General features: G+C 41.6%; 1 protein-coding gene and 1 pseudogene across 8 annotated transcripts in view; one reads left to right on the forward strand and one right to left on the reverse strand.

The window, feature by feature from the left end:
- Positions 1 to 4194: 4194 nt before the first annotated feature.
- LOC129522689 (L-lactate dehydrogenase A chain-like) lies at positions 4195 to 4822 on the reverse strand (annotated as a pseudogene).
- A 2687-nt stretch (positions 4823 to 7509) lies between these two features.
- The window catches only part of CFLAR (CASP8 and FADD like apoptosis regulator), a 42304-nt gene continuing 25177 nt past the window's right edge, over positions 7510 to 24636 (forward strand). Inside the window, exons 1-3 of one of the 8 annotated variants that reach the window (XM_055345066.1) lie at positions 7510 to 7947; positions 10194 to 10428; positions 23073 to 23484. In XM_055345066.1, the coding sequence (XP_055201041.1) occupies positions 23120 to 23484 (365 nt within the window). In that variant the 5' untranslated portion in view covers positions 7510 to 7947; positions 10194 to 10428; positions 23073 to 23119. The other 7 variants (XM_055345065.1, XM_055345062.1, XM_055345061.1 and 4 more) reach the window with 7 other exon arrangements.

Genomic DNA, 24636 nt, shown 5'->3' on the forward strand with positions numbered 1-24636 from the left:
AGACATACACACACACACACACACACACACACACACTTTGCTGAACCACTTGAAAGTAACTTGCAGGTATGATGATACTTTATCCCTAAATTCTTTAGTATTTTTTTAAAAAGATTTTATTTATTTGTTTGAGAGAGAGAAAGAGAGAGTATAAACTGTAGGGGTGGGGAGGAGAGGGAGAAGCAGACTCTCGGCTCAAAAGGGAGCCTGATGAGGGGCTCGGTCCCAGGACCCTAGGATCACGATCTGAACCGAAGGCAGATGGTTAATGGACTGAGCCACCCAGGTGCCCCTAAATTCTGCAGTATTTATCTCCTGTGAACTAGAACAATTTTCTACATGATCATAATGCCACTATCACATCTAAGAAATTTGTGCTAAAATCCCTCCATTTGTCTATAGCTGATTTTTACTAACTTATTTATTATCACTTTATTTCCAAAATAATACTTCTCCTACCTCTCAGTAGTTATAAGTCTTCTCCAAAACTGAACCAATCCTAGCTTGATCAATAAAATTCTGCGCAATTTCAAACAAAATCCCAGCAAATTACTTTATGGATATTGACAGGCTGATTCTAAAATTCATCTGGGGAGACAAAAGACCCAGAACAGCCAACATAATACTGAAGAAGAACAAAGTTGGGGGACTGTTGTTATCTGACTTCAAGACTTACTGTAAAGCCACAGCAATCAATACAGTGTAGTATTGGCAATAGATAAGTGGAACAGAATAGAGAGCCTAGAAATAGACCTCCGTGAATATAGTTAACTGATTGTTGACAAAGGAGCAAAGATAATGCAATAAAGCAAAGGTAGTCTTTTCAACAAATTATGTTGGGATAATTGGATCATGTACATGCAAAAAAATTGAATCTAGACCCAGGTCTTACACTCCTCACAAAAATTAACTCAAGATGGATCATAGACTTAAATGCAAAATCCAAATTATAAAAATCCTAGAAGATAACACTAGGGAAAACCTAAATGACCCTGGGTTTGGCAATCACTTTTTAAATACAAGACCAAAGGCACAATTTATGAAATAAATGATAAGATGAACTTCACTAAAATGAAAATTTTTTGCTCTGTGAAAGATAATATCAAGAGAATGAGAAGAAAAGTCACAGACTGGGAGAAAATATTAGCAATAGATAGACACATTGGACTGTTACTCAAAATATAAAAAATAAATCTTAAAACTCAAAAAGAAAACAATCTCATTTAAAAATGGGCCAAAGACCTTCATGGACATCTTACCAAAGATGACATTCAGATGGCAGATAAGTATATGAAAAGATGCTCCACAGCATATGTCATCAGGGAAATAGAAATGAAAACAATAATGAAAAAAAAAGAAAACAATAATGAGATACCACTACACTTCTATTAGAATGGCCCAAATCTGGAACATTTGACACCAAATGTTGGCAAGGATGTGGAGCAACAAACACTCACATACAATGCTGCTGGGAATGCAAGATACCAGCACGTTGAAAGACAGGTTAGTGCTTTCTTATAAAATTAAACATACTCTTGCCATACAATCCAGAAATCCTGCTTCTTGGTATTTACTCAAAGGAGCTGAAATTTGATATCCATACAAAACCTGCACATTGATGACTATAACAGCTTTATTCATAATTGCCAAAACTTGGAAGCAACAACACGTTCTTCAGTAGATGAATGGATAAATAAACTGCAGTACACCCAGGCAATGGGATATTATTCAGTGCTAAAAAGAAATGAGCTATCAAGTCATGAAAAGACATTCAGGGACCTTAAATGCATATTACTAAGTGAAGGTAGCCAATCTGAAAAGGCTACATATTGTGTGTCCCTACTATGTAACATTCTATAAAAGGCAAAACTATGGAGACAGTAGATCAGTGGTAGCACTATCTCCATAGGAAGTGGGAGGGGGGCCATTCTATCCTCAACATAGCTACCTCTAGTTACAACAGTCAACAAGCCTGATAGCCTGGGCTCTAGACTGCTTTAGACTCCCTGCTTTTGAACTGAAGCTCTGCCAGTTATTAAAACTCCGGTTACTTAATTATTACACCACTCTAAGCTTCAGGTTTTCGAATTAGTAAAATGAGGACAATGGTTCCTACAGAGAATTACATGAATTGATGGGTATATTAATATGCATATTAATGAGCATATTAATATACCCATGATAAAATCATAGCTATCATATGTCTATTCTCAAATGGTAGCTCCCCTTGTCAAAGTATCTTTGTATACCCTAGGGGGGATATGTGCATGATGGTCTCTCCACTGGAGTCTGCCCTGAGCCATGGGGGGTTAGCCCTATTTTTAACTTCAGTGTTAGGCACTGAAGCAGCGCGTACTCTTCGATGTCTGACTTCTTGCACTTAGAATAATATTTTCTTTCCTAACATTTTATTATAAAATGCTCAGTCAAAAGAAAAGGAAAACCAGAGTGTCTGAACATTTACTTTCTGTTAAGAAAGGGCTCCTCGCTGTGGGGCAACAGCATGGAAATAGGTCAACGCAAGTAAGGAACAGCCCCAGTATGACCCTGAAATGCCACATCTGTACCTTGGCTTGGCCTCCATCTGCGTCAGCATCTCCCCCCAGGCCTGGGACATCACTGAACCAGCTGGTGGCCTTGGGCTCTGATGATTTCTCTTTCCCTTGACCTTGATTATCTCTCTCCCTGTACTCAACATATCCCTCTAGTGCTTCATGATGCAGATAACAGATAGGACTCCAACAGACCTAGGAGAAATCAGATAGACATGGAAATGAGAGAAACACAGTAGAGGAATGTGTGATCACTGAGACAAAAGACAATTAGATCCCGGTTGACAAAAAGAAGAGGGTCAAGGACAGAGCCAATATTTAAGGAACAAACAAAGGAAAGGAAGTCTATCTATAGAGAGACTGACAAGGAATGACCAGAAAGGCGGGAGGTTTTCTGGAGAGGGTTGGCTCCTTTTAGAAAGAAAGGGTTTCAGTAAGTGGGGAGGGGAGCAGATCAATGTGTCCAACCACGATGAGGTATGCCTCTCAGATTAGGAAATCTCATTGGCCTTTTTCCACTCCACTTGGGGAGTTCTGGAAGCCAGGCCTTTCTTTCCTTTGTAGGTGGGAGATTAAAAGAGTCATCTCTGCTAAATCTGAACAATTTAAAGGAAAACTTTGAACGTACTGACAATGGAGGTTCCCCAAGGAAATAGCTCAACCAGATACTCCATTGGATGTTCAAAAGAGATTAGACCCATTTGGAAGCTCAGAGCTTCCAATCCACTTTTGTTTGCCTGTTTGTTTGTTTTAAAATCAATTTTTTCAATGTGTAGTGTGCATAAATAAATGCATTCGTTTAAAGTGTATGATTCAGTGATTTTTGACAAATATATACTCTCATGTAACTACTATCTAATCAGTGTGCAGAATATTTCCATCACCCCAAAATTTTTCTTATGCCCCTTTACAATCAACACTTTCCTCTCAGGCAAATACTGATTTCCTTTCTGTCATTATAGATTTATTTTGTCTTCTAGAATGTTGTATAAATAAACCACACAGTACTTTGTGTACAGTAAAATAAACCATATTTGTACTTTTTGTGTGTCTGGATTCTTTCACTCAGCACAGTGTTTTCTTCCCAAACCTTTTGTTATAGAAATGTTCAATCATAGAGCAAAACTGAAAAAAATTTTACAGTAAACACCCATATATCTACCACAAGATTATACTACAGTTGACCCTTGAACAACATGGGGGTTAGGGGTGCCAATCACAGCCAAAAATCCACATACAACACTTTTAAAAAAAAAAAAAAGATTTCATTGTTTAAAAGTAATCTCTACATCTGACCTGGGGCTCATACCCACAGCCCTGAGATCAAGAGTCACAGTTTCCCCCAGCTTAGCCAGCCAGGTGCCCCCATGTATAACTTTTGATATTGTAGTATTACTATTTTTTTTCATTCAAAGATTATTTGGTATTTTTGTTGGTATGATACTTAGATAATTGGTTGCATTGACTTCTTACATTATATGGTGATGTGCACTATTTCTGACATGTATAGTACACAAAACAAGATCCTTTAGAACAGTTATGCACAATACATGCAATATTGAATTTATACATGGGATCCCAGGATGTGACTGACTGGAGAAAAAAAAGATGGACTAGGCATGTTGAATGTTGGGTGAAAGAATCAGAAGTTATAGAACACCAGTAAATACACATCTTCATGTTCCCCAAGGACCCACCCAGGACAGCTTAATGGGTGAACTCCCAGCCTTTCCCCCCAGTACAAACCAGGCTGAATGCAGTTTGCAACCACTTCCAATAACACGGTTTTGGGGGAAGTCACTTATCTTCCAACCTACATAGGTCAAGATATCCATTGACTTGGAAACAACAAGCAACTTGCAGTTTGGGTTGTATTTTACAATATTAGGAATTATGATCTTAAAGATGTTCACGTGATACTGGACCAGATTAAGATGGCTTTCTCCCTCTTGCTGACATGCCCCAGCTGTGATAATAACCAGCTTGGTGTTTGCAGTCACATTATAGTCTTTGCCAGAGAAAATTTTTGGTGTTCTAAGGAAAAGGCTGCCATGCTGGAGATCCATCATCTCTCCCTTTAATTTGTCTTCCATGACATTAACAAGAGCAAGTTCATCTGCCAAGTCCTTCATTAAGACACTGATGGCACAAGCCATGCCAACAGCACCAACCCCAACAACTGCAATTTTATTCTGGGGGGTTGGGTCTTCCTTAAGAAGATTCTGAATCAGCTGATCCTTGAGAGTTGTCATAGTGTACTCAGAACCAGAAGGAATCAGGAGGGCTCGTTGGTTGGTGTTGGTGGTGTGCAGGGTTGAGTCTTGAGTCTGGACTTGGAGGCAGCAGCTCTCCCAAGGTATTCCTGTTTAATTTTTGAGGAACCAGCATGCCTTAGGGCAGTGGTGGCTGCTGGTCCCCGAGGCTACAAAACATTAGCCTGGAGGAGCCCTCCACCTTGTCCCACCTTGAACAACTACCTGATAGGTAGATGAGCATGCAAACAAAAACCTGATTGGGTGACAGGCAAGGGTTAATCAAATTTAAACAATCCACACGAAAGACCCCATAAAACCCCCCTAAATTTAAATGCCAGATTAACAACCCTCTTGGGTTCCACCCTCTTCAGGAGCTTTGTACTCTCAACAAACTTTGCTTTACTATCACTCAATAAACTTTGCTTTGCTTCCCACTACTCTTTGTCTGGTTTACCTCATCATTCTTCAAAGCAGGCATGACCAAGATCTGCAGGCACTGAAGAAAAAGGAATCCTGCAACAGAACTACCACTTCCTAGGCTCGGGTGAGGATGATTAGAACTCTAGTATTCTCGGCACTCCAGCCCCAGGTAGATCCTCTGTTCCATGAGTGGGCTGGATGGAAAAAGGATCCTCCACTTCTCAACCACACTTATTCAGGACTTAGCCTTAGTATCAGGTAGTAGCTAGGGGCTTAGTGAGAATTGTTGACATCCTGCTCCTCCCACAGGGATTGTCGGGAGAAGAGGCCCTGTATTCTTGATTGCAGCAGATGGATCTCTGGTGAGTTAGGAGTTTGAAGTGGTCTTGATTGAAATACCACAGATTCTCACTCACATTTCTTATCAAATTTTCATAGATTCTCTTGAATATATGTTTTTTTCATTTGCTGTTTTCTCATAGGACTATTTTCCAAGGCTTTCAATGATTGTTTGTTGTTGGCTTGTTTTAAAATGATTTTCATCAGGAGCACCTGGGTAATTCAGTTGGTTGAGGGTAGGACTCTTGATTTCAGTTCAGATCATGATCTCAGTCAGGGGTGTGAGACTGAGCCCCACATTGGGCTCCAGGCTGAGTGTAGAACTTGCTTGGAACTCTCCCTCTCCCTCTGCCCCCCACCCCCACTCCATGCACGTGCAAGCTCTCTTTCTAAAAAATAAATAAATAATTTTCATCAGTTTCACTAGGGAGTGGGTCACCTGAGCTCCTCTAGTTGTCATGCCAGTAGTTAATCTCTTGGCATTATTCTTGTAACTTTCCTATAAGCTTAAATTGATTTCAAGAAAAGTTAAGAAATAAAAAAAAAATCACAAAGTGGTTATTAGGAATAAATAGATTAAAATATAAAGTGCTTTCACATTTGTTATTTAATATTATTCCCATGCATTGATCACAAACACTAGCAGCACTCGCTTGCTCCTATGACAACCAGAACTACTTTAAACAAACACCCTAGGTTCGTAGCAGATCCAGTTACTGAGGAAGAGGACGATTTTACTTTACTATTCACGTTTCTTTTGTCTGGTCTAAGAATTAAATTGACATATGACAGGAGAACATAAAATTTAATTGCGTACCTAGCAGGCAATCAGGTGAGTGAGGCTTACATGCTATCCAGAGAGGAGAGGGGATCAGAGGTGTGGGACTTCAAAGGGAAGGAAGAGAGTTCAGAGGAACAAAAGAGTAAATGGTAAACAAATGTTTGCTGGGCAGCACAGAAACAATTGGACATAGAGAGGAATTTTAACAAACAGACTTTGCTAAGTTCTTCCCGGTCTAAAACACCTAGTTCATATTATGCTGTAGTTAACTATGGTGATCTCTCCTTTCCCAGGGCAGGTCCTCCATCTATGTTCAGAGATTATATATATAATATATATCATATAATATGTAATCAGTTCTTGGAGCTGTGTTTTGGGAAGTGATTAAGCAATATTTTTCAAACCTGATGATTCTTGGGTATTTAGCTATTGTCCTCCAAAGAGTCATCGTTTCATGTTTTCAAAGATGTACTTTGTGCTGAAGATTCATGTCAGTTATCCTGTGCTTCCAACTCTCACCAATGTTTTTTACCTGATTGATCCGCCAAGGATTGTAGTTTGCTTTAGCTTCAGAGTATTTTTACCTTCAATTTTATTTAATTTTGTTTCATTTTGTTTTCATAAGACAGTGTTTCAGCTATGTAATTGGGGCAAACCACTATAGGTTTATGTTGGATAGAAAAGTGAAATGTTACTAATGAGTTGAAATAACCGACTTTTGGTTGCCTATCAGTACTGTTGATACATATATTAGAATGTATGTCTCAGAAGATGGTTTCTGTTTAAATTTATGGTCAAGTTACAACAACTGAATTCTAACATGGATTAAAAGCTCCACATTAAAAATATATATATATCTTGTCCTATATATATGTATATGTCTTGTCCTTCTATATATATATATATGTATCTTCTTGATATATATATATATCTTGTCTTTCTATATATATATGTCTTGTTCTTCCATATATCTATGTTCAGATATATATAGATAGATATGTAGAAGGACAAGATATATATAAATCTTAACATATATAGAAGGATAAGTTCTTTATATATATAAAATATAATCAGTTATATAATATATATATTCAGATATATATCAATATATAATCATATATATATTTATATATAACCAGTTAAATATATACTATCTATACACAGTTATAGGGAGGGTCAAAATTCCTTCCAGAGTCTTGTTTCTCAAAAATAATCCCCTAAAGTAATCCACGTGCCACAGAGACCCATTTGCGGCCACAGTCTGCTCCCCTACACAGTGGAGGGGATTAACAGCTGGTTGGCTGTGGCATAGGAGCGCTTTAATTCACAGGGACTCACTGGGGGCTGGTGAGTGGGGGGCTAAGGGGGGTGTCTGGGCCCGACCCAGGGAGCGTCGGTCACCAAACTTCCCCAGCATGAACGCAGAGAGACGCCTCGAGGGAGAAAGGCCAATGGAGGCGGGCCAGCAGGGAGGCGACACGTCCGTTTGCAGGCTCAAGCTTTCGGTTTCCTTTTCTCCATCTTGCTCGGATTTTGGGGCGTCATCGCCAGCGAAGTCGATAGGTCGCAGCTCGAGAAGAGTCCCGCGGTAAGCAGGCTGGTACGTGCCCAGGGCTTGCTCCCCTGGCTCGCGACTCCCCCCGGGCGCGGGCCCACCCAGCCAGCCGGGGAGGGCCTGGGGGGCCACCCCTCCCGCCCCTCCCGCCCCTCGCCGCTGCTGCTGCACTGCTCCTTCCGGAGCTGACCTGGGGCGGGGGCCGCCAGGCCTCGGTTAGGGGAGCAGACGGCCTCCTGGCGGACGATCCCCGGGTTAGGGTCCTCCCGTTGGCTTCCTCCGCCGGGGCCCGCCGGACCTGCTCGGCCGCCGGGGGCACCCGCCCGGTCACGGTTAGGGGAGCAGACGGCCTCCTGGCAGACGATCCCTCGGTTAGGGTCCTCCTGTCCTCCTGCCGGCTCCCTCCCGCGGGCGCCCGCCCAACCTGCTCGGCCGCGGGGGCCCCCACCCGGGGCTGCCGCTGCCACCGCTGCCCCCGTTGCCCCCGCTGCTGCCAGGCGCGCCCGGGCCCGCGTAACCCTTGCCCAACATCGAAGCTCCAGAGGACGAGCTTACTCCAGGGGACGAGTAAACGTTGCTTAAAATCCTCTTTGGGCAGGTGGCTCCATTCCTGGGGTAAACTGTTCCAAAGATTTGGCAATTAACTTTCGAAAAGCTGATGATGAGCCTTTTTCCCCCCTCCGTGATTACGTGTCTCTGCAGAAGCAGCCCGCCCGGCAGGAATTTTTACTTTATCGCAACAGTCTGGTGAAGTAGGTCAAGGGTTGCCTTTCACAACAGGGGACGTACAGATCTTGAGAAATTGCAAGGAAACTTCTTTTGCTAAAGTTTGGAATGACTGGGCAAGGCTTTTGTAAAGCCGTCCCATGGACTTGCGCCCCGCGCCCCGCCTTGCCCCTCCTTCAGAAGGACTGGGAAGGAGACACACACGTAGGCGGAGGGAGAAGCAGGGAGCTGGACGTGGGACAAGTTCCCGGATTCTGGAATCATGCCCTGAGCCCAAGATCGCAACCTGGTCTCAACCGCCCAGCCACCCAGGCTCCCCAGAGCTGGGAAATGTTAAGTTGATTTCAAAATGTACCTGCTTGATAGTGTCCGGATTTGGGCAGAAGGACAAGTTCTTTTTTAAACATTACAGGGGGAAAAAAAAGAAAAACATTTCAGGGGAAAGCAATAGAACAAAGGCCACGGAAGAGTGTTTTGGCCCTAGCGAACAGGAAATGAGCAGGGCGCGGGTTAGTAAAAGGCCCTAAAACCCCGAATTATTTTCATTTGTTGTTGACATTTGAAATTTACTTACACGATGAGACGGTAATGACAACAAAGAGATGGAATATGTCACCGACAAACCCGGATAATCTAAAACTAAGACTGGGCTCTGGTGGGCTTGGCCTAGTTTAGGTAAGAGATTTCAGAGAAGTGGAACAGAATTCTTGGTATTTTTCCCTCCATGGTTCCCCGTAAGTAATATTACAAAAAAAAAAAAAAAAAGTTTCATTGGGAGAAAATTTGGCTGAACTCCAAAACTACAAAGAAGGCAAAAGAAAAGACTCGGGTTTGGAAGGGGATCTTGAATGTCATACAGAATTTTTTACTTTTCATGTATTTTTTAAAGGTTTTCTTTATTTATTCATTAGAAAACAGAGAGAGAGAGAGAGAGTCAGTCAGAGACACAGGCAGAGGGAGAAGCAGGCTCCATGCAGGGAGCCTGTCGTGGGACTTGATCCGGGTCTCCAGGATCAGGCCCTGGGCCGAAGGCGGCGCTAAACCAGGCTTTCATGTTAACGTTTCATGTTAACGTTTGTTTTGCTTACAGCTTTTGAGATGCGTATCCTGATTAAAATGACTTTTTCTTACGACTTCACGTTTTCTATTTCTGTTTGTAACTGACATTTGCACTTCGCTTTAACACTATATTCCTTACTAGCTTGCACCCATTTTCGACGGTGAAGCCGCCTGCAGGTCTGCAGGAGTGGGGTGCACCTTGCACCACGCGATTGGGAGAGTGGGTGGGAGCATAGTCTCGGGCAGGGTTTTTTTTTTCTTTTTCTTTTTTCTTTTTTTTTTCCGGGGGTAGCAGGGGCCTAGTGGAAGCTCGAAACGAAAATAGCTTTGGTCCTGGGGCACTTGAGTCACAGCCTCGCTCCCTGCCAGGACATGGGGGCACAGCCGCAGCACCCACTCATTCTCCGCCAACAGCATGTAATTTCCCCCGAGCTCCACGTGGCGCTTTGCTTAGACAAAGAAGAGTTTCGGGACTGCCCCACGTACGCTTGCGGAGTGTTTTTTAGGTGCGGGGGCGGAGAGTTCTCGAACCGTGTCTCCTGTGGGCTGCCTGGAAGAGGCGCGCAGAGACTTAGCTGGATGCGGCCATCGGGAGCCCGCTGGAGGGTGCACCTGCCGAGCGGTGCGACGCGGAAGTCCAGTCTCTGGAATACCCCCAAGGCCTGCTTCCCGGAGCTGCGAGTCGGTCAGCGGCGGGTCTCACCCCCGCCCGAGGTCGGGCGGGAGCCGGGCTGCCCGGGCGTGAGTAGACTAAGAATCCCGTCCGCCCCTCCTCTCTCGACCTGCGCGTCGTGCTGGAGTCGCCTGGGCTCCGGGGGCGGAAGGTCACTGTCTCCGACCCCCACCCCCACCCCCCACCCCCTCGGAAAAGGATTGAACAGCTTTTTTAGCCCTCTGGCCTGTTCTGGAGCCTTCTGGGGACTCACCTGCGGCAGTCAGATCACCAGGCATGTCACTTTTTTAAAATCTCAGGAATGTATCCCTTTGGTTCTTTCTTTCTTTTGGGCCCCAAAAGCTAATTAAACTCGTGTTTATGGACTGAACTGCCTCCTCTCCTTTGATTTGATGTAATCCTACCAACATTATTGAGCTCCTATGGGCCAGGCTGAGTTCTGGGCGCTGGGGACCTAGAGATGGATCTGAACTTGGTTCCTTACCCCCCAGGAGCTCACAGAGCGGTTAGGGGAGACCGAGCAAAGTTACCTACACAGGTAGGTAGCCTTTACAGGGGCCGCTGACAGCCACGAATGGGGGGAAGGCTGTTGGGCCACGTTGGAGAAATAATGACAGATAACAGAGGGCAACGCCTACTTACACTCATTCTTGCTTTCCTTACTATATATCAGAGAGATAACAAACATTATCGTTCTTGCAATGCCCTATTTCTCCTTTATGTTCAGCTCCTGTCACCTCCTCTCAGAAGCTTTCATAACCCACCACCACGTGTCCCCTTTCTCTATACTTTCATACACACGGTGGCTGTCTTTACGCTTACCATATGATTGCACTTAACACTCTGTATTGTAAATACTTTTCTTCAAAAACTTTTCAGTGAAGTTGTATTGTGATTATCGGTGTTTAAGTACCTGCAAAGTGAATAGAGAAAGCCCTCAGGAGTCCATTCCCTAAGATAAGAGAAGGTTGCAGTGTTTAATGTCTTTTTTCAGACATTTAATGCACTTACATACGGACTTCTAAGTGTTTTAAAATATTTTTTTTCTTATTTTGTATGATGCTGTGTCTTCAATTGCATATCAGAACTGGTGTTTATTTTTTTCTATTAACATCTCTGCTTTTCTCAGATGGAATTTCATTCGCCTCTAGCATCAGTGTTTCTAATGAAAGATTTTTTTCCTAATGACCACTTTTCTTGTTTTTGAGAACATATGTATCCATAATTTCCATTTAATTCATCTGCTTGTTCATATGTCCCCAAAGTTTTTTCTCCCTCAATTCTGGGTTCAGAGAAGTAATTTCTTCTTTGACTCCAAGTACATACAAATGAATGAATATATATGTATATGTGTGTGTATGTATATATATGTGTGTATATATATATACATATATACACAATATGTATATATAGTCTTTGCAGATGAAACTGTTTCTTTCTCTGATTATCTCTGCTTTTAGCCACTTTGTCTTTATTTAAATTTTTGTGCAAAACAGGCAAAGAGCTCCTTTGTTGTTTTCCTCCTATTGGGGTTATAATCTTTGGTAATTTAGTACTTAGAAGAACTAACCTTCACCCATGTGATACCACATTCATCTGTATATTCAAGATGGTTTGTGTCTTCTGCAGTGAACTCTTCAATTGGAGAAATTAACCCACTTTATTTACATTAATATCTATATACTGAAATTTTTCTTTTTTTATATATATACTGAAATTTTTCAATGTAATTTTAAAAAATCCTCATAGCTACTTACTCCAAGGTTTAAAATGTTCTTCAGGCTAATGGCTTCCTTCTATTATTTGATTTTACAGGTGGGAACCCAAGCTTCCTTATCTAGCTGTCAAATTCTTGAGCTTTTTTTTTTTTTTTTTTTTTAAACTTCTTTTGGATCTTCCATTTAGCTTACTATATCTTTTTTGTTTGGTTTTGGTTTTGGATTTTACTTGAAGCTTCCAGAAAGTATAGTTTTAATAATCATTAATTTTGTTCTAAAGAGTAGGGACATGACAAATCTTGTTTGGATACTAGCTGGTGAATAAACCAAATTCCTTGCAAGAATGACCAAAGCTTGATTCAAAGTTGAATAAAATAAATCAATAATAAGTGAATTCCTTCATTCAGCATTTACTGAGCACCTACATTTACTTAGTCTATCTTTTTTTAGGTGGGTTGTCAACTGGAATGTCAAGGAACCTAGAAAGTGGGAGCAGACAGGAGATCAGAAGCTGGGTACCATTAAATAGATACCAGAGATAGTGATGGGGCTGGAGCAAATGGGGAATTTTTATTTTCTTCTGTACTTTTCTCCATTTTCCAGGTTTTCTTGTAGCACACAAGTAGTACTTTTTATAATTAGAAAAAAGAATGCTGTGTAAAAAGAATTGCAAGATCTGTATATCTCTGACTTATGATTTTGAACAGGACTATCTCCTGATGGGCCAACCTCGGAGAATCCATTGTATAAACTGAGCAAATATACCTGCTTGGTTGAATTTTTAATTCAAGCTAGTCTTGTATAAATGGGCTTCAGGGCAGAGAAATGTCTGCTAAATATTTTATTTTAGTGGGGCATAATTGATACCTTGGACATAGAGGATTGTTTCTTTTTTTAAAGATTTTTATTTATTTATTCATGAGAGACAACAGAGATTCAGGCAGAGACACAGGCAGAGAGAGAAGCAGGCTCCCCACTGAGCAGGGAACCTGATGCGGGACTCCATTCAAGACTCGATCCCAGGACCCCGAGATCAAGCCCCAAGCGAAAGGCAGATACTCAACCGCTGAGCCACCCAGGCACCCCACAGAGGGTTGTTTCTTGAGCCTCTTTAGATTCCTTTGATAAAAACCTAGAGAAGGATTGTATATTTTCCTGATTGTGATTGTATGGTGATAAAGATGACACTAAATGGTTCAGATACCTACAAAGTACTGAGGCTAGGTCACAGCCCTCCTTTGCAGTACTTGGGACTAAGACCTTATCTCTGAACTCAGGCTTTGCTGAAGCATTGAAATTTGGAATCTTGCTTAAACTCAGCTTTGCCTGTTGGCTTTTGTTGTTGTTGAGGAAATTGAAGCCTCAGAGTAAATTGATGAATATAGTAAATGCTTCACACTGTCCTATGGCTGTTTCTCAATAACATGAGTGAAAAAGTGATAGCTCATGGACAATTAGTTGTGTCTTATACCGTCTCATACAAGGTATTAGTAATTTTGGTGATGTCCTATTGAGGAAAAAAATTCTTTAAATTTAGGCACTTTTGAGGCCATCATAGGAGATTTATACCACACACAGAGGACTGGCCCAGAGGTTTGGCAAAAATGAAAATCCTGAACATAAATCTTGTAGTTTTAGTAATTGTGATAAGTGCAAAGGATAGAATTTTAACTAAAGGAACAGGAGATATACCTTTTGTTAAAAAGCCAGGGGCTGTCCAGTGAGTCTGGCTAGAGACACTGGATTTGGCCTGTTCAAGATGAGGTCCTGCCAGCATCTAGGATGCCCTGCATGGCGGCTCACCAGGATCTTGCAGTCACACTGTAAGCCATTCTGAAACAATTGCATTGTTGTTCCTATATTTACAAAGCTTCCTTTCACAATCTGTTTCCTGGATCTAACAGCCAGGTTCCAAGCATGATATCTACAGCAACACCAGCTCTGTCTTGCTTCATTGTAGGTTATGAAAGGATGAGTAAGCATCACACATGTGTGGGCCTGCTGGAGCTGTGTAATCATGACCAGTCTGTTCTTGGGCGGGGGGGAGGGGGGGTGAGCTTGACAGGCCTGGCCAGATGCACCACAGTCTAATGAAGACGAAGGAGGACCTACCTATCCTCAAGGACTTTACCACATATGATAGATACCCAACTAGAATAAGATAAATGTTGGAAGAGAGTAAAAACAGTGCTACAGAGCAGTGGGAAATGACCTGACTTAAGGATCAAGGTAAGCTTATGGAAGAGAAGCCTTGAAAGATGGATAGAATTCCAATAGGTGGAGACTGGGAGGAGGAAAGGGGCTTTCCAAATGGAGGAAAATACTTAAACAAAAAAGTTGGGACAGAAAAGCTTTGTCCAGAGAACACTGAGATATTTATTTGTCATGAGTTAAATTACAAGTTGGGCAGAACTCTTAGGTATTCTTGGGGAGCTACTCTTAGGTACTTGGGCTACGTAGGAGAACTTTGCCCTCATGGAAGTTTAACTTTGGTTAAGATGGAATGGGCCATGGGGTACCTGGGTGCCTTAGTCGGTTAAGTGTCTGCCTTTGGCTCAGGTCATGATCCCGAGTCCTGGGATTGAGTCCCACGTTGGGTTCCCTGCTCAGCGGGGAGCCTACTTCTTCCTCTCTCACTACCTCTCCCCTAGCTCGTGCATTTTCCTTCTCTCTCTCTCAAATAAAAAAAAGTCTTTAAAAAGAAAGATGGAGTGGACCATTGCATCAAATGGATTTACTTTTATTGCGCCTGGTGATTCTGAGTATGTTTTTGTTGCCAGTTGGATGTTTCATACTCTCCATCTAGATCCTTTTTCTGTGGTTCTTTCATCCTCTCATTTTCTACAACTTCTATGCAACTGTTACAGACCAGGGAGGTGATTGGAGGTCATGTTATGTTGGCATTTGTGGGAGCTTCCCTGAGAGTCATGGGACTGAGCCTCATCAAATAACTTTATAAAAGTATCTTCTAATTTTACGTCATTTTATAGTTGAGATTATCTGTTGTTTGTGGGCAATTTGCTATAAGTGAAATGATGACTTGTGAAGCTAAATAATGTTTTAATGTATATTTTTAGCTACTGATGCATAATAATGGTCAGTAACATCTCAGATTGGAAAGTGTTCATGGTTGGAAAGTGTTCATGGCTTAGCCTTGAGCTCAGCCTACATGGTCATCTAGACTATGTTTGAGTATGTATCTGCAACATTTCAGAAATCAAGAACCACATGATGATCTATTATTTATAAACCTCATTTTAAATCTCTGTGTGTGTGTGTGGGTGTTATGCAAAATGGCATTTCATGCACTATCTTAGGTTTAAAATGTCTCAAATGGAAGAAGAAAGATGGGTTCATTATATTAGCTTCTTGAATTGTTACACACACAGCCCACCTCCACAGATTCTGTACACAGAGAAGGAAGGTGGGTTCTGGTTTGAAATGACATCACAGAACTACATGAGATAGCCACATTCTTTTTGCCCAGGATCATGTAACCCCTTCTTGATCCTTTCAGAGTCTTTTGGGTGACTCTCTTAGGGACTTTATGTTCATGTTTCAGTGGGTATTTTCAGACACCTGACAGTTCCTTGTTTACATGCTAGTTTCTGCAGCTGGCAAGGCTGGCTATTCTCCATCACTACCCAGTTTTATGTTGTTGCTGGGAAATTATATTCATACTATGGCCATGCTTGTTTTCATTGCCATGCCATGACTTTGCTTCAGGTAGAGAAGCAGTATAAAGAATGGAATATTCAGTATGTCTTTGGATAAGTTAAGGTATGATGGGAACCAGTCATGCTGGTGGCCGTGTTACTGATTACAGAGAATGTCATGTACTTTGGATACCAGACACTTTGGAGGCAAAGTTGACATTCTGTGAGAAAGATTGAGAAACCTGACTTAAGTTAACCACATTTTACTGTCACCTCTTGGGGTCAATGCTGGGTACTAGGGAGGTATGTCCATAGCACTGTGATGATACAAAGAAGTTATTGGCCAAGTCCATGTGGATTCTTCCCAGGAAAGTTTTACACAGTATGAGACCTGAGAAGTGTTTTGCTAGACAGGAAGTCGAAGAAGGTATTCCAGGCAAAGGCATAGAGGCATGGGAAAGAGCTCTGTGTTGGGGTTAGGTGGAAGCCAAATGTGCCAAGTGTGTATTAATGAGAGATGGGGCAGTTGCTGGACCACAAAGGGCCTTGAATGCAAAAAAAATTGGAACCTGCAATGGGAGATGAGGAGTCACTGGAAGATTTAAATTAGGAAAATGACTTAGTTCAAGTGTGAACTTCAGAAAGTTCATTCTGATAGGAGATTGATTTGGAGGGGTTGAGACCATAGGCAAGGAAAACAGAAAGGCCAGGGAAAAATCTGGGTGAGAGATAGGTGTTCCTTAAATGAGGATGTTTATGTTTTAATGTATATTTTTTCCTTAAATGAGGATATTTATCCTCATTTAAGTAACAGGTACAGAAGAAGGTTGCTGAGGACTCAGAGAAGGTTAGGGAGGGACTGTGTAGAATATAGTGGTGTGAGGTAAGCCAAAGGAGAAGAGTTTCCAGTAGGGATTAATCAGCAGCATCAGATGGGATAGAATACCCAGGTAAAAGAGAACTGTCAGGTGACCCTGGAATGTGGCCAGTAGGAGGTCACCAAGTCCCCTACAAGAGCCACTGTCAGACTGGACATTAGGTAAGCAGAGTGAGGCACTCACCTCAGGCACAACCTTTAAGAGGGTGCTCAAAAACTTAATAATCAAGATAAAGTTTAGTGCAATGTTTTGAAAGAAATTGACACTTGTGGGATCCCTGGGTGGCGCAGCGGTTTGGCGCCTGCCTTTGGCCCAGGGCGCGATCCTGGAGACCCGGGATCGAATCCCACATCGGGCTCCCAGTGCATGGAGCCTGCTTCTCCCTCTGCCTATGTCTCTGCCTCTCTCTCTCTCTCTCTCTCTGTGTGTGACTATCATAAATAAATAAAAAATAAAAAAAATTAAAAAAAAAGAAATTGACACTTGTGCAAAAAATTCACAATGAACAAAATATCAGAATTTAAAATAGACGCAGTGTTAGTTTACTTATTTTTCTTGTCTTGTTTCAGTATGGCTTGTTACTGAGTGTCCTTATGTAAAAGGTACAGCAAGAGGGAGGATGCAGGTAGGGGCATATTGAGGAGTGATTTGAAGTTGTAGGAATTGAAGCTCTGAGTGCAGACTCTTTCTTCATGAGGTTCCAGCTTTACATGAAGGGAAATAAAGTGAAAGGGTGGTTGGCCTCAGGATCCCAGGTGTACTTTTTTTTTTTCAGTTTATTTCTTTTTTTTTTTTAAGATGAGAAAGACTTGAACATGTTACAAGCTGGAGGCAGACAGAGGTTGATGAAAGAGTGGTTGTAGGGGCTCATGGAGACAGGAGGGCACACAGGGAGTGTATGGCTCTGGCAAGGTGAGGGACAGAAGGTGCTGGTCCCATAGTGGGAAACTGGAAGATTGTGGGAACTTGGTCCTGATAAGTGACAAGGTCAACTGATAAGAAATGGCACCAGTGGGTGGTGTTTAGGTACAAGAAAGCTGAGAAGGTTGGAGCTGTCAGGCAGAGGTGGGAAAGGAGCTGACCAAGGTCCTGTAAAAGCAATTGCTGAGCAGCAATAAGGGGCCAGCTCTGGCTGTAAGCCACCAGGGTTTGGTGAGATCTTTCCCCCTTTCTTCAGCATGACTAGCTACTTAAAATGTATGAGTGGAGGAGGCTCACCGACAGAGGATGGGATGCTGGGGTGGCCAACCATCCTGAGACTCCTGGGAGTGCGGAGTGTCCTGAGGACACAGATAGGACTTTAAGTGCTAGAACTGGAAAGTCCTGGCAAGCCAGGACCAGTCATATATTGAAGGTGTTGCAGAGCTGGTGGTCAGGAGGCAAAAGGCAAGATAATTGAAGGTGCTGCTCAGAGAGAGAGTTCACATGTGCTCTAGGTCTAGTCTGAGGAGAAAAGGAGTGAATGAGGTCTTTACCTGGAAAGAATTTGTGAAACTCCATTTATTCATTGATTCATTCAACAAATATTGAATGCCTACTATGAGTCAGACATCGGGGTTCTTGCACAGGCTTTAACCACAAAGAAGATATAAATGTCCTCATAGATTTTCCTTCTGTGGTGGCTAAGGTCAGCTGGTGCTCATTCTCATCTCTATCTAGAGGATGGCAAGTTACAAACTGCATTTCCTAGACTCTTCTACAACTAGGATGTGAACTAGCCAACTAGGCACATTCAGGTAAGATGTGTAAACAGAAGTGAGGTAGAAGCCAATAGCTGGCTGCTTTTCTTAGTTTCTCTGTTGGCAAGCATGATGGTGGTGAGATAGGGATTTGGGCAGCAGCTTTGGAGGTGTTGGAAGCAGATGGTTGGCTGCTTTCTGAACTCTGGGTCACTTCCATACAGGTGAGTCCAGCACTCCCAGTGAAAGCCTCCTGATTCCCCACTGCCCTGGCTGAGACAAGATCTTTCAGGGTGCTATAGGTACAAGTAGAGTTGGCTTATAAATGATGTAAGAAAAGGATCCCAATTCCCCCCACCCCATATGCATCGGATAACCAGTTGTCCCAGCCCATTTTTGGACATTAATTTCCTTTCTCTATTGATTGGTAGGACCACTTTAGTCATCTGTGTGTGGGTTGATTTCTGGGTTCTCACTTCTGTATTGGTTGCTTTATTTTATATCCCCGTGCCATATTACATTTGTAAAAACCTTGATACCTGGTAAGGCAACTTCTTCCAACTGGTTGTTCTTAAAACTTGTATTGGTTATTCTTGGACCTTCTCCTTCACATAGATTTAAAATCAGCTTGCCACAGTCTGTGGCAATCTTTAAAAATTTTTTTGATTGTACTTATATTAAATTTATAAATTCATTTGGTTGTTTATGTTAGCCAGTTTTTTCTTATTATCTAGTGCAGGGTTTCTCAATCTTGGCACTATTGGTGTTTGCAATTGGATAATTCTTTATTGTGGGGAATTGTACATCAAGGGATGTTTAGCAGCATCCCTGGCCTGAGGACCAAAAATGTCTCAAGATGTTTTCAAATGTCCCCTGAGGGGCAAAACTGCCACTGATTGAGAACTATTGATTAAGCCTCTTGTATTGAAAATTTTCCTTATTTTTCTTGAAAGTTTTCATATTTATTTAAATTCTTTCAGATTTAGATTCCTCAGATGTGAATTTTATTTGTGTTGTCTACCACCATGGTGATTTTTATTTTGTGCATGACAGTTTTTAAGCATGAACTTGCCTCCAGCAGAATGGATGTCTTATATATCTTGGGTTGTGCCTTGTGGGGTGGTTTTGAGCTTGCTTCTGAGGATCTTAGAGGCTTTCCTAGTTTGAGAGTGATTTTTATTTCTTGGTTTGGGATGAAAAGAAACCCCAACAAAGTAGTGATTACTTGGACCCTAACTCTACTTCTCCCTTTCATGTTCTTCTTTCTCAAGTGCCTGTCATCTTTAGCTACAATTAACTGTCTCAACACCACCCTAACATATAGACACTGGAATTTTGCTGCAGGTTGGTCTGACTCAGTACAGGATCTGTAGTTTTCCTTTTGATATTTTTTCTGAATATGCCAGATGCTACCACTGAGTAATTTGGATTTTGCTGCCAAAGGATACCTCCATTAGTACAGAGGGAAGACAGCATGCCAGTTCTCTTGCTGGGTGTGCGTGACTGGCAGAAAGCAGTCCTAGCATAATGGTTGGAGGGAATGAACTGAACAGATTTTTTTTTTTTTGAGCAGATAACATTTTAAAAAATGATTATCTAATTCTGGTTAACTCTTGACGGCATTGTTATATCATTGATGACTATGAATTACAAAAGTTGGCTACTGTTTTTAAAAATAGGGAACATTTAAGTCATGTGAATTTGGATAGCATCTCATTTATTCCTCTTGTGTTTAATGACCTCTGACTTATTTTATACCTTCTGGTGTGTATGAATATTTTATAGGTTGATTTATAACAACTACTAGCAAAATTGTGATTTTTAGTCAATAGAAAAAAATACTCACCTTCCTTCCACAGAAACTAGTGGTTAGGCTAAAGGATTGTTAGCCTGGGAATAAAGAAAGAAAGTATAAATGTAGGATCTCTGGGATGCATAAAATTGTTATTAAGCTTTCAGATTAAAAAAAATAAAGTAGTCTGAGTGCCAGTTTTTCTACTTTCATTGAGCAGTCATTTAGTAAATTCCATTTCTCCAGTTATTCATAATGGCCGTATTTAAGTGAAGTTTGGATGAATGGGCAGGGGATTGGCATAGACACACTAATACTTATTAACAACTATCCATTAGGTAAAATGTCTATTTTTATTAAGAACTCGGGCAGCTCAGGTGGCTCAGCAGTTTAGCGCCGCTTTCAGTCCAGGGCATGATCCTGGAGTTGCAGGATCGAGTCCCATGTCGGGCTCCCTGCATGGAGCCTGCGTCTCCCTCTGCCTGTGTCTCTGCCTCTCTCTCTCTCTCTGTGTGTCTCATAAATAAATAAATAAAATCTTTTAAGAAAAAAGAAAAAAAGAAAAAAGAACTCACCCACTTAGGAGCACCTGGGTGGCTCAGTAGTTGAACATCTGCCTTTGGCTCAGGTCATGATCCTGGGGTCATGAGATTGAGTCCCTTATCAGGCTCCCCGCAGGGAAACTGCTTCTCCCTCTACCTGTGTCTCTGCCTCTCTCTGTGTGTCTCTCATGAATATAAATAAATAAAATCTTAAAAAAAAAAAACCCTCACCCATTTAGCCAATGTGGAAGATATAAATGAATGGTCTACTTTAAAATAAGGCATTTAAAATTTTTGAAATAAAAGTTAAAATAAATTTGATTTTATTACTTTTAGACACTAAAAATGCTTATTATTTTAATTGATGGGGAACTCTGGATCTCTAGAAATTGTGTTTACTCTAAGAATCTATTTTGTCTTTTTTGTCTTTGACAGCAAGAACTATTTAATGTCCCTTATACCTCTTTTCACTTTGACTGCCAGGAAACTCAGGGACAAATTTGCAGTCTGCTAAAATCTGTTTGGGCCTTTCTGGTCTGCATATTTGCTTTGTCTTCTCTATCCTTCCACCCCATTTTGACATTCTAACTTAATAGTTTCTTAACCTAATTTTTCCCTGATGTCTCATATAAAATTTTTCTTGTACTTATTGTTGCTATTATAGGATGCCTCAAATCTATTGTGGACTGGAATTGTACATAAATAAAATAGCTTCAGTGTTCCTTTCATTAAACATAGCTAGAGGGGATCCCGGGGTGGCGCAGCGGTTTGGCGCCTGCCTTTGGCCCAGGGCGCGATCCTGGAGACCCGGGATCGAATCCCACATCGGGCTCCCGGTGCATGGAGCCTGCTTCTCCCTCTGCCTGTGTCTCTGCCTCTCTCTCTTTCTCTGTGACTATCATAAATAAATAAAATTAAAAAATATAAAAAAAATAAACATAGCTAGATAAATATAGCAATACACTTGTACACAAATACATAGTAACAGCAGCTCATAATGGGGTTGTGTTTCCATTTTTTTTTCTGCTAAGATGTACTTTAATCTTAAAATGTTCTCTAACAGAAATAGACAAGATACTCTCTCAGAACACAAGAGTTTACTTAACATAAAATATAGCTATAAGGGCACCTGGGTGGCTTAGTTGGTTAAGCATCTGCCTTTAGGTCAGGTCATGATCCTGGGGTCCTGGGATCTGAGCCCTGTAGCAGGCTCCCTACTCCGCGAGGGTAATGGGTGGGTCTGCTTCTCCTTCACCTCCTTGCTTATGCTCTCTTTTGCTATCTCTCTTTCTCTCTCAAATAAACAAAATCTTTAAAAATACAGCTATGAAACTATAGAGTAGATAATGACTACCATTTGTAACTTAAATTTTGAGAAAGAATAGGTTGAGTTTCAATGGAAGCAATTAAGAATATGTCCTTGACATTACCTCCCATTGCTCCCACCCAAGTCCAGCCCTGGATCAAGAACTTTCCCCAGATTTTCTGTTCTACTTCCTTCCTTCCACTGATATCATCAAAAACTTGTGATAATTGCTGACCTAAAGCAGTGTATTGAGAGTAAGGGGCCTCTGGCATTTCTGTGGGCTCAGGGTCTGAAGCAGTGATCAGAACTTTGTTCAGCTAAGGTGGCAGGTCCTGTGAGCATTCATGATGAAGTTGTAAAAAGGACCTGGGACTTTGAGAGGATAGCAGCAGAGATTTCTGCTTCTGATGGGTTTTAGGGCAGGAGACAACTGGAAGGAAAAGGGTAGAGTAGATCTGGTACCCTGCAGAAGGTTTCTTGTCAAGACTTGTATTTGTGGGGATCCCTGGGTGGCTAAGTGGTGTAACACCTGCCTTTGGCCTAGGGCCTGATCCTGGAATCTTGGGACTGAGTCCTCATGGGGCTCCCTGCATGGAGCCTGTTACTCCCTCTGCCTGTATCTCTGCCTCTCTCTCTGTGTCTCTCATAAATAAATAAATAAAATCTTAAAAAAAAAATCTTAAAAAAAAAAAGACCTGTATTTGTTCAGATGTACCTTATTGGTATCACCGAAAGTGGTATTTAACTCTGTGATACCAGTTTTTCTAGTCCAGTTAGCAGCTTAGTCATTGGGCTTTTTCTTCTTCCTTCCACCAAAGTTATTAGTATGTCACTTAGTTATTAACTCTGTCATTGTAACTTTCCTCTTACCGTCTTTGACATTCTCATAAATTCTGATAAAGCCTGTGGGATTTTTTGGGAGATAATTTGTTTCTGGTTTCATTTCCTTTAAAATGTAGTTTATCTTCTTTGTCTGCCTTGGCTTTTTGATCAGTTGCTTTGCCTACTCTCTAAAGACATAACAATATAAATTTATTCTGCTAGGTTAGAGAGACCAGCAAGAAAGGAAGAGCCTATACCTTGAATTTTAGCAATTGGTTACTTTGATAAGAGGATTAAAAAAATTCCCTTTTAACCATAGAACTCCTTTGGAAAGGACTTTGAAAGAAATGAAGAAAACCATCAGAAATGAAGACAGCAGCTTCATGGCCTTTTATTGACTGGAGTGGAGTTTTATTACTGCAGTTTTTTGGAATGACACTGTACAGAAGAATGTCTGCTGAGGTCATCCATCAGGTCGAAGAGGCACTTGATGAAGACGAGAAGGAAATGCTTCTTTTTTTGTGCCGGGACATTGCTGCAGATGTTGCTCCACTTACTGTCAGAGACCTTCTGGATATTTTAAGTGAGAGAGGAAAGCTGTCTGCCATGGGCTTGGCTGAGCTGCTCTACAGAGTGAGGCGGTTTGACTTGCTCAAGCGGATTTTCAAGATGGACAGAAAGGCAGTAGAGGCCCACCTGCTCAGGCACCCTCGCCTCATTTCAGACTATAGGTAATTAATTCATCAGCTCTTCTCAAGGCTGGACCTGGTGGGAGGGAGTGAGGTGATGTAGGCTTATGAACAATAGAAATGAAGGAAATAAAAGCAGCCACGTTACTTTCTTTACCCACAGATTCAACTGCCTTATGCTGTTACTTCAGTCCTTTGAAGTCTTTGAATTCTTAGAACCTGTTTGCTTAAAGTAATTGGGTAGAAGACCATAAAGTGGAAGGTCTGGGTATTATGTATTTGCCTGATGAACAGAATGAGAGAGATGACTAAGAGCTCGTAATTCTTGCCATCCTCTGGCCATGAGATCTGCAGTGGTCTTTCCTAGCTTATTTTCTATGATGTCAGACTGGCAAATTCTGAGACTGAGAAAGGAAATAACAAGTCTGACAATGATCTTCCTGACCTTTGCAAAGCTCTGTGATCCCTCCCAAGTCCCCTTTGGCCTTTCCCCTCCTGAGGAGGTTAGTGAGGTGAACTCCCTTTCTTTGAATTTCTGTAACGTCCTTGTCCCCAGAGGCTCAGTGGGGCAGGGATGCAGAATGAACATCCCATCCATTAACCAGCTGTAGGGCCCCTTCAGTTCAGAGAGGAATGGTCACTGGAGTCCCCTTTAGTTCAGACCATTTTTGAGTTTTTCCTTCCTCATGTTCAGAGACTACTCTCTTGGAGGTTCAGAGGAGCACAGAAGCAACAAGAAAGGCTGCATTCCTGGAGATAGGAAGATACTTTGTAACCTTAAATTAATGGTTACTTTTTCCCCAGACCACTAGCCTTTAATTATATCAATGATGCACTTTTGGAGAAGATGTGTATTATCAAAAACTATATTAAAGAGAGTTGAAAGTAGCATAGACCTTGGAGAGGGTCTGAGATTTGAGGTCTAGAGGCCTATTTCAAGTCCTAGAACTACTAGCTACAGGCCACACAGGCTGAGCCAGCCACTAACATCGGTTGGGCCTTCATTTTCTTACTTGTAAAGCTAAAAACAATGAAACCTGATTTTACAAGCATGTTGGTGAAGATCAATTATGATAATTTAGTAGGTGAAGTACTTTTAAAACTGTGAAGCCCTCTATAAGTGCAAGAGTTCATTATTATTGTTGTTATTCTTGATCATCTTCCACCTCTTCAGCTACCATATGTCTGTCATGT

Source organism: Nyctereutes procyonoides, unplaced genomic scaffold, assembly GCF_905146905.1.
Source record: "Nyctereutes procyonoides isolate TBG_1078 unplaced genomic scaffold, NYPRO_anot_genome, whole genome shotgun sequence".
NCBI classification, from domain to species: Eukaryota; Metazoa; Chordata; class Mammalia; order Carnivora; family Canidae; genus Nyctereutes; species Nyctereutes procyonoides.